This window comes from Lutjanus erythropterus, chromosome 3 (genome assembly GCF_056507025.1).
Source record: "Lutjanus erythropterus isolate fLutEry1 chromosome 3, fLutEry1.hap2, whole genome shotgun sequence".
NCBI classification, from domain to species: Eukaryota; Metazoa; Chordata; class Actinopteri; order Lutjaniformes; family Lutjanidae; genus Lutjanus; species Lutjanus erythropterus.
In genome coordinates this window covers 24,509,045-24,519,410 of record NC_139319.1, presented here as the reverse complement: position 1 = coordinate 24,519,410, position 10,366 = coordinate 24,509,045, and the positions used below count along the sequence as shown (strand labels likewise).

The 10,366-nt window shown below is 39.8% G+C and overlaps 1 protein-coding gene across 2 annotated transcripts; it reads right to left on the bottom strand.

Moving 5' to 3' along the window:
* Positions 1-724: 724 nt before the first annotated feature.
* Positions 725-9,437, bottom strand: atg4da (autophagy related 4D, cysteine peptidase a). 2 transcript variants are annotated; one of them, XM_084715535.1, is made up of 11 exons: positions 9,046-9,112; positions 6,962-7,226; positions 6,695-6,778; positions 6,222-6,395; positions 5,034-5,385; positions 4,868-4,932; positions 4,591-4,742; positions 4,396-4,474; positions 2,442-2,518; positions 2,179-2,298; positions 725-1,307 (listed from the first exon to the last, which is right to left on the bottom strand). In XM_084715535.1, the coding sequence occupies exons 2-11, from the start codon at positions 7,173-7,175 to the stop codon at positions 1,128-1,130; spliced, it is 1,497 nt and encodes a 498-aa protein (XP_084571661.1). In that variant the 5' UTR covers positions 7,176-7,226; positions 9,046-9,112; the 3' UTR covers positions 725-1,127. The 2 variants fall into 2 exon arrangements, with proteins under 2 accessions (XP_084571661.1, XP_084571660.1); XM_084715534.1 differs by lacking the exons at positions 725-1,307; positions 9,046-9,112 and adding an exon at positions 9,385-9,437 and having other exon boundaries at positions 2,119-2,298.
* Between the last annotated feature and the right edge of the window lie 929 nt (positions 9,438-10,366).

Below are 10,366 nucleotides of genomic sequence, written 5' to 3'. Positions count from 1 at the left end.
GTTTGTCCAGTTCACACCTGAAGAAAATACACAGTAGCTGAGTGTAACTAGAGTACTTTAAAGGGACAGTTTGGATCATTTGAAGTGGGGTTGTATAAGGTACTTATTAATAGTTTATAGCTACAGTAGATGGCGGTCGACCAGCCCCCGATTTGGAGAAGCAGAAAGGAGCCCCAGCATGTAAGGTAAGCAAAGCCATGTTGTAGACAGAATCATCAGCAAAATCTATTTCAGCCCCCTGAAAAAGGTCCACCTTAAAAAAGAAAGAAAAAATATTTAAGTGTACCCTATATTTAGAATATTTTCACCGCTTTACCTTGCCTTCAGATAACCTTTTCCAACAGGAAAATGCCATTATATAAACCAAATGTTGCTCTCTCTCACTCAACCAGACTCCATTGGTGAAATCAGTACTTTTACCTTGCTGAAAATGGGAGTTGCTGATCTACTGCTGCCTCGACTGATTAGTTTGTTTGTTATTATGTACCTTCGATGTTTTAAAGGTTAGTTCTGATTCACCAAAGTCACACAACAACACAAACAATCTAACAGAGGGAATTTTTCAAGTACCTAAAATACATTTCGTTGCTGACCCTTTCCACAGCAGTACATTGCTTAGCTTCCATGCTGGTACTCCTCTCTGCTTCTCCAAACTGGAGGCGTTCTGACTGCCAGCTACTGTAGATAATACGCTGACTATCACACAACCCCACTTCAAAAGAAAAAAAAAAATCCAACTGTCCCTTTAAAGCGCTTGCTTTTACTCAAACATGCTCGACTTTGAGGCTTTTTAGGTGTCTGATAAAGTGAATCAAGAATACTTCAAGTACTTGAAACATTTCTAACCACGATTCATTCTGAACTCATGTCTTTGCCCAGTAAAATAACGCTCCAGTCAGAACCTATTAATGCCTGTTAGCTTATAACACCCATCCACACAAAGGTGATAACAGAAGCCGCACAGTTTTTTTTTTTAAATTTCCGTTGACCAGTGAAGGCGATAAAGCACAAAAGCATCATGTCCACCTTGCAGCTGCACAATCAACAGAATCCAATCCCTCCCTTTTAAAAGGAAATGAGGCGTCCTCTTCTGCCCCCTACTGGTTAGAGCTGAGAGAGCATCCTGCCTACAAGAAGACAAACTCATCACTGTTTCTTCTGTTGTTACTCCTGCCCAGTTTGCCTGGGGGCAGAATGTGGGCTGCAGGTCCACTGTTATTGCTGCTGTGACCCTCAAGTCCATAATCCTGACCCTGGCCCTCCACGAAGGTAAAGATGGGGTACTTTTCCTTTGATGATGACAGGGCCTGAGAGGACAACAAAGCCTGGTTAACACAAACTGTCCTCAAATGTGACAAAATATCTCACAAGTAGAGCTACAAAAATTAGCTGATTGAAAGAAAATCAGTTGCCAACTATTGTGATAACTAACTGTAATAGTCATTTTTCAAGCAAATGCGTCATTTATGATAATAAGTAAGTTGTTTTTCATTGAGTCAAAATTAAAGGAGAGCTTATTTTCTCCAAATTTCTTGTTTTATGCTCAACCCACAGCACAATAATCAAAAGATATAAGAGACAAAAACAGCAAAAATATAACTTCTTAAGATATTAAGAACACATGTTTTTTTAGTTTTATAAAATAATCAGTTGACCTGTCTATATTCTTGCTTTATGGATATGGCATGAGTGTATGATTAAAAGAATGAGTTGAGGTGATTGGTTCCAGACTGACAGCTACAGATTTAAAGCCTGGATTCCTCCAGCTACTGTTGGCTCTCCTCTATCAACCGGAGTGCTGTGGTCTACATCTTGGTATACTGTAAACAGCATCATGCAAGTATCTATAGCAGACCTGGAATTTCTATTTTCAGTGTTCAGTGTTCCATTAAAAGGAGGTGTAGAGATGGGGGACAAGATCCACAGTCCTAACTCAGCACAAAAAAGCATTTAAAAGTTTATCTGAACTTAATATGAAGCTTCAGCAGCCTGAGATAAGTAAATCAAGTGGGAGGACTATTTGTACTAAAATCACTGCAAATTTGGAAGATATCCACTTGATGCGTCAAACTCAAGCTTCTTATGAGCTACAGACAAACTGTAGAATGCATTTTTCTCCAGCTATCAAATGCTTTAAAATTCAGAGTGAGGTAGTGGGTGGACAGCATGAAAACTCACCTCACTAACGGCAGAACATAGAGACTCAAAGTCCTTCTTGTTCTTGGCGTAGAAGCCGATGGTGCAGCTAGGATCCATGCGGTTGAAGGGCATCTTTTTGGGAGAGCTACAGTGGAATGACTAGAGGGTGATAGAAGGCGACAAAGGTCATACAGGAAAAGTTATTGACAGTTATCTTCCATGCACAGTCAAAACACTATTGAGCATGAAAGTCACAGATAAAGACCAAAGGTCAGAGTGAAGCAGGACAGGGAAAAACCAACCTCCAGTGAGAAGTTGACTTGTGACACATCCACCACAGGCTGGCAGTAGTGAGGGTCCAGATACAGCAGCTGCTCATCTAACACACAGGAAGGAGAAGTCAGGGAGGGGAACTAAAACACAGAATTCAAGTATAAAATCACCACCTGCCAAGTACCAATCAGCTGGCCAGAAAGAGATGAACAGCTCAATTATATATTTGCGGTTTCACCCTATTCTTAGATTCTGTACCCACTGACCCAATCAGCAGCTGCCACTGTGAGTGGTGACGTTCTTTAACAATGAATAGATGTTGGCACAAAAAAAATCTACCACTGTATGAAAATACATCCAAAAAAGACCCAACTTCCCTCTTTAAAAAATGCTTTTCTGCAATCAGGTTTGGTTTTCAAAACAATTTTCACTTCTTCTATTGTGTGTTTGGTTTATTATTTTCAGAATCATTGTTCCAGTAAGGGGGAATCAATGATTAGCAAGAAGTTAATTTTGGGAGGGGGTGGTTTTTGGGTTGACAAGTGACATAACAAGTTAGATACATGAATCTTACATGTCTGATTTATATTTGAGCAGGACTATACATATACAGTCACATATGAGCATACATTTGAAGGAGATACACCTTCACAGAGTGTTTGCATGTCACTGTTATTACTGTACTGTAGGAGAGCATCTACTCTACTCTATTATTGTGCTTATGCCATAGTCTCGGTGGGTTGTATTTAAATTGTTGTTTTAAGTCTGCACAGTATCACCACCATGCAGCCAACATCGCCAATTCAAAGATTGTTGCCCCATTAGAAAATGTTGCAGAGTGCTCATATAGTGTCTATCAAAAAGGAGAAGAGCAGAGTCTTTCAGTTTGACTGAAGTCATTAGGAGGGTCATGCACAGAAACAGTGTAGGTCTGCTGAAAACTGGAAGAAACCTGAAAAACAGTATGTGTGACACATTGCTTCCTGTTACAAGGATTATTACAGGATTAATCTGCTTGTTCACACATGAAGTGAGGCCTTAACATCTTTATTCAGATTCAGCCATTATTATGACTACAGTAATGTGATGGTTACTGTTCCAACTCAACTATACTCAGCCCAGGAGCAGCACACTCCTGATTATCACACTACTTTAAGCACAGCAGCGTCTCTCTGCTGATGTTTAGCTAGCCTGAGTTTTAAGTTAACCGACCTGACAGGTGAGTCAAGCACGAGACAAATGTGACAAGACTTGAGGGGGGCAGCAGTAAGTGTACAACATGTTCAGTCCAAGTATATGTGTCTTGATAACACTACAAGTTCCTGTCAAATGCAGACAGTGCAAAAATGTTGGCTACTCTATAGTCCTAGCTCTTGCATGCTGTAACCACAGAGCACCAGTGGGGTGTCCTACAAAGTCAGCAAAAAAAGGCAAAACAAGAATGCTGGCAGAAAATTGTTAATCATGTCAATTTTTTAGTTAATATATTCATTTTACCACTTAGTGCACTCTCACTGTCTCATGTTTGTTGCTAGTGTGACAGCTGCACGTTGTAGAGCCCTTTAATTTTAAATGTGATATATTTTAACATAATACAGGATGTGGAAATAACCTCAGTTTTTGGCCAAATCAAAGTGAAATTAATTTTATTGAATGAATTTCATCTGTAGGCTCCTGTGGCAATATGACACTTACACTCACCCCTTGAATCAAGTTACTGAAATGTAATGAACCTGTGCTCAGGTGCAATTATACAAGAGTTATTAAAGAAAACAAAGATAAAAAGTGATGGCAGCTGATAAAAGCATCGAACATAGCCTCAAGGAGATACAGTAGTCATCTGGCCAAGTTAAAATTCAGCCACCTTTGTCACACTGAAAACTCGCTTAAGGCTCAACTTATCTCGCCAAACAATTAATCCCCTTCAGATTCTTTATCTGAATAAGGAAACTTATTTTTTATTCCTTTGCTTCTGGTTCTTACCTTGGAAGCCAATGAAGTAAAGCGAATGCTTTGGTTTGCCTCCAATGATTCCAATGCAACATTCCAGCTTTAGGATGTTCTGGAAATGAACACAAATGTTTTCATTATGAGATCAGATATGAAAGAGAAAGTTACACAGTACAGTTCTTTAGAAAATATTAGAAGAGTCACTGGACAGGGGCAGGATATTCAGACCTTGACACATTCGATGTAGGACGGGTTGAGGGCCTCCCCTCCCAGTCGCACAGGCACCAGGATGATGACAGACTTCCAGGCTTGGTTGGACGGATCAGGAGGAGTCTGACTTAGCGACAGGTCACACAGACGTACAACATCCTCTTTGTACACTGCAGTCCACACAAACACGATGAGGAAAAAATGTCCACAAAATAAAAGGGACAAAAGGGCTTCTTTAGATGAGATATTAAGGAGTATTATTAAATTCAAGGAGTATCTTATTGGTTAATCTCACCTGTACAATCCTGAGCCACATACACAGTCAGGTTGTGGACGGCTGATGTTTTGGCTACTGCTTTCCTGAAAGAAATGGCAGATGTTAAATTTATAACTCAAAGTGTGTCAACTATATAAATAATTTAAGGAAATAGCAAAGCTGACTAGTAAAAACAATGCCTTACCGTAGTATGTGTGCAACTATAGAGGGGCCATACCAGTCTCCAGCCTTCTTCCCTGAACTTTTGCTGATTTCCACCAGCTGGTGAATCCCAAAAGGTGCAGAGGGCTGGTCCCCGAACCAAGTGACCAGCCTGTGGTGGATGGGCTCTGCCTGCCTGTCTCTCACAGATTCAGGTCTCTTCTTCTGGCTGCTTCTGGGTGCCCGCTCCCTTGGCGGGGACTTTTCAGGGGTGTTGGATCCTCGTGGAGAGCCAAAGGAGGGGATGGGGACCCCTCCAGCTCGGGCTGGGGAACGTGGTCTGAATACCTCGAAGTCCACGTCCGTGAGCTGCTGAGCATCTGGCCAAGTCCAATCTGCAGAATACAAAGCCTGCACTTAGCAATCAAATAGAACCAGGCTAAAGGTCTTCAGTCTTTAGCTTTAAACAATTAGAAAGTAAATAATAGTATGAACACACAATGAAAAAAAAACTGAGACAAAGCAGAGAAGAGGGGCAGCACACAAGGAGCCACAAGACAGACTGACTGCAATGAAAGGAAACAGAAAACCGAATACATGAAGCATAAAAATGTGAGTTTAAAAAAAGATAAAAGCAGAGAGATGAAGAGCAGCAGAAAATCATTACGGACAATGAAAACTTCCATTTTGAGATATAAAAAAGTGCAAAGAAAACAGGAATTAGACAAACAGAAAGGATGAAAAGAGGTCCAATCTTATGTTAATGCCCTGGATGCAAATACTGTATTTTGAAAATCTCAAACAAGACTGTCAAAAACAAAAGAGAATTTGTCAAATCTGTCTGATTATCCATCACAAGACAACTCAATCACTTTGAATTTAAAGAAGTACTTGCTTTCTTCAGAGAGAATGCAATAATAGTCACACTACTGTACTTAAATATTCCTATCTTACTTGAAACCTTTTTATTTACATTTTTACATTAGCATCTAACCAGACATGCAGAAAGCAGTAAAGCGCAGAGTTTGTACATATGTATGGGGATAGATAACAGTAAGGGGTATATATAAATAGGCTAAGACATATGCAATATAAATGGTATTATCTGTATGAACAGAGTGAAATGAATACAGAATACAAAGATATACACAGCATGTGCAGCTGGTATAGTAGGTGACTGCAGTTTCTCTAGGTGGAAGTAAAACTGTGTGTAACTGTCAGAGAGACAAACCTCTGGGCATCAAATGAACCAGAAGTCCCTGTGCCAGCAGCATCTGCCCACTGCGCAGCATGCAGCCCCAGCCGCAGTCTGTAGTCCAGGTGGAGCCCTCCAGCTGAGGGAACTCCCTCCTGTAGGTCAGCCAAATCCTGGACACGAAAGCCAGACGAAACCGCTCCACCTCGTCTGAGAGGAGGTGAAAGGATGGGAAAAAAAAGAGAGAACATGTGGGAGAACTCTTTTACTGCCTTGATTCAAACAAACTGTTATCTGACATAAGATTTGTTTAAGTCTGCGAAATAAAAGGAAGGGGGGAAGCTGTTTTTTTCAGTCCACTGCTTAGTGTTCTCTTATGTAAACCGAGCAGCCTTTCACAGGAAGAGGGTTTTCACCACTGTGGTTTACCAAAACACACATCACTACAACACCTGGGATCTGCTCTCTTTCTAGAGTGGAAATACTGCTTCTACTAACATGCAATTTACCTTCGCTGTTGAGCAGATAGGAGTGTCCCAGGACACTGACTGGTGAGATCTTGTTGAAGGAGGTTTTAGACTTAACAGTCCAACCTACAGAGAGAAGCAGGGAAAATATAAGTTGATAAAGTAGCCTCTGCAGAAGGCTGATTGAGTCTTTGTTCAAACTCTTTTGTAGAACACTGACCATGAACTAGAAAATTTTGCCAGACTTCACAAAATATATACAAGAGAGAGGCACCACCACAGTCTTCCTTCAGGATTTTGAGTACCAACCATATTTGACATTGTTCCACGCTGACATCAGTTTGGCTTTCAGTTTGTCCATCTCGTCAGGCTCTCCAGTCGCCTCTCTGCTGGGATCTGGCGTCTGTGGTGCCCTGAGACCGAAGCTGCCCTGCCGCTCCAGCGGCTGCCTCCGGCTCTCCACCAACTCATCCTGCATCACTCCCCCTACGTACTGTGCTGCGCTTGGGGAAATGGAGTTCATGCCTCTGAGTGCTCAGAGCGGGACTCTGCTGCTCCTCATTGCAACACAGAACTGACAGGGAGAAAGGAAAACATTTTCCTGTTCAATGTTCTGTGAAGTTATTCCTTATCTGATTCAAGGGTTTAAGAAAAGAGGGTGCTGGATGTTGTATAGCTTGTAAGGCCCTCTGAGGAAATTTGTGATTTTGATCTAATTACAATATAGATAAAATTTACTTAACCTTTACTAGTTACGATCAAATGGCTCTTCTACTAAGCCAAGTATTAGATGGTGTTGTTTTGGGAAACTTTGTTGCTACATTTTTTCCAATCTCTCACTGTCCAGAAGGCAGACAACTTTAAAGTCAGGTCGATATAATAGGAATGATTCAGTCAAGATTCACTGATCTGCTACACAATTCTTTGCTCTTTTTCATTTAGTTTTTACCGAGATGGTGACTGGAATGATATTACAGATTAACTTGTACAGATGCTCCAGGTGATGCTGATGAAGATCGTTGGAGATGGTTGACAGCAGAGCTGAAAAGATTTGTCAAATAAGCGCACTGTTGCTTGACTCAGTGTTCAGTGTTTGGTGCTTTTTATTTTTCTTTTTTAAATGAGAGTGACTAGATTCTAAAGAGTGTTTAATTTGATTATAATGCAATTTGAATATGTAAGATTTGCAGTGGGCATTTTTCAAAATTATTTTCTAATATTATACAGTAGGGCTGAATGACATACCAAAAAAATGACCATATTGCAATTATTTTGACAGATATTGCAGGATTGTGACTGTGGAGTCACAGTTTTAGTGAGAATGGTAATTTTTGCAATTCTTTGTCACTGAAGAAAATATCAAGATGATGATCATGTGATTTTTGCTTAGGTCTATACCAAATAAGCTGGCCCCTTACCTCTGGGGCATATTATTTGTCTCTACATCTCATTTGTGGAGCTCCACAATACTTCATTCATAACGGTATACTATGAATGAGTGTGACACATTTGACCTTTATCATAAATTTGGATAGTGCACTTAGTCATATTGTGGTTTTGATAGTATTTTGATTAAATGTTCAGCCCAATTGCACAGACTAAATGACTGATCCATTTATCAAGACATTCTGAAATTAATCAACCCTGAAAACAAATGTTGATTGCTGCCAGTCTAGAAAACCTAGAAATTATATAGTCAAACTACTTTTCCAAGGCTACACACAAAGTGTCATGCTCTTTAAATCACACAGTTGTGTTACACTACAAAGAAAACCTGCACCACAACCAGTCTGTAAGCAAAAAGCAAATTCTCACTTCCTAGAAAATATAAATAAATACAACACTGTCAGTGTAAACGTAAGTCATTTGTCCTTAACTCCAGATTTCACAATACACAAATCACAAAGGAAAGCACCAGAGACTTTTCCATTCTGGACTGAAACTGATGAGTAGTAGTTTCAACAGGGAACAGTAACCTTGTGTGTAGTCACTGATTACACTGATGGGAACATTTCTGCGAGAGAAAAAAAACCCATCATGTGATTAGCATTTGACAACCGGCATGTCGGCTTTCTCAGTGTCTGTGAAAGTCATCTGATTATGGTGGCTGTCATTAATCATCGTAAATCAACCTGTCAATACAATTACTCACTACAGAGAGGAAAGAAATCTGTCTGTCACGACGCTAGTAATTATGTCGCAGGATCGAAAATAAATCAACAGACCTACTGACCAACATTCTCACAGCAATTTAAATATGTTTGTCTGGTCCCACAACGTCGATGTAAAATTCGATCCAAGTAATCAAGTGACCGCTGTACCTGTTCACCTGCTTTAAACATCGCTAAAGCTAATTCACTAAAAGAAAGATTAACAAGCTAACAGATACCCACCTGGAATAAATGCCGGTTAAGCTGGTCGGTACTTTGTAGTAGGTTGAATCATTTCCTCCCTTTTCACGCACGACTGCAGTCTTTACTCAGAAATTTAGCGTATAAACTCACTAAAGCTCGCTAGCTTTAGCATTTTTAGACGCTAGCGCTAGCCCTCGGCGTTAGCTATGCTACCTAGCATTCAAACCGGTCTGACCAAAAATGTTAACGACCTTTCAACAAAATACAGCTGACGTCAATATGGTCGGCATTCCTCCATTCAACAAATCAATCTAGCTAATTTATACACACTTTTGTTGCGATGATAATCCAGGGCATAGCGGGTTTTGTTTCCCTTACCGGACCAGCCGCCGCTTTAGCATCTCCCTCTGACAGCAGAGGGCATTTACTTCCTGTTGTCCTTTCCTGTCGCCACGCCATTGGTTGAAGTAATCACCGTGAGAATGCTGATTGGATAACATTCGAATAATGGACTTTGGCAGTGTGGTATTGGCTAATATTATGTAATCTGTAACCTAGGCTACCAATACATGAAAGTAAATAAATAAATAATATATCTTTGTGCAGAATTTCCTCTTTTTTTTCAAATTAATCATTGTTTTATTTTTTATTTTTATTTTGTATTTGTATATTTTTGTATGATTAGTGATATGAGTGACAATCAGGTGCTACATGTGTGCTACATGTTTCTCTCTTTTCTTTTCTTTTGTCATGCCACCCTTAGGAAGTCAAATAAATAAATGAACAAACAAACAAACAAACAAATAAGTAAACAATACAGTTTCACCCTTTAATGTAAGTTAAACTTGCTCAAACTGTTATCCAAGGGAGATGACTGGTTTACACAGTATTGCAGTGTTTGTACAGCAGTTATGTTTACACCAACAGTATTTTAACTATTTAAACAGTTTATAATGTTTTAATATTGAAAACTATACACTGTCTTGATAATTTTAGTTAATTTTCTCTGCATTATTTTAGCGATTTTGCACAGTCTTGTGCTGTCTGTCAACATCTTTAGGCCCAACCAAACATTTCACATGCTTGCACACATTCACTTCATGTAGTGGTGTGTAGGTTTATATGTTTATGTAGTCTTGTGAAGGTCTGTGTAGTCTTAGTCGGTCTCGTCAGGTCTCTTGTGTTCTATGTAGCACCATGGGCCTGGAGGAGGTATATGGTTTAAATGGTGATAGACAGCCCACAGTGACAGCTCTTATGATATATAAAAAGTGAAACCCAGAGGATTAGACCAATATATATACTTTTACTTCCTATCTATCTTGTACTTCTACCTTTTTCTCAGCAGTAATTTGATTTG

Bases quoted from the DNA above. Each gene is read 5' to 3' on its own strand.
- atg4da (XM_084715535.1), bottom strand. From the start codon at position 7,175: ATGAACTCCATTTCCCCAAGCGCAGCACAGTACGTAGGGGGAGTGATG. The intron at 6,396-6,694 runs GTAAATTGCATG...ACCTCCTCTCAG, and splicing joins CTATCTGCTCAACAGCGAAG to ACGAGGTGGAGCGGTTTCGT. The intron at 2,519-4,395 runs GTAAGAACCAGA...CCTGTGTGTTAG, and splicing joins TTACTTCATTGGCTTCCAAG to ATGAGCAGCTGCTGTATCTG.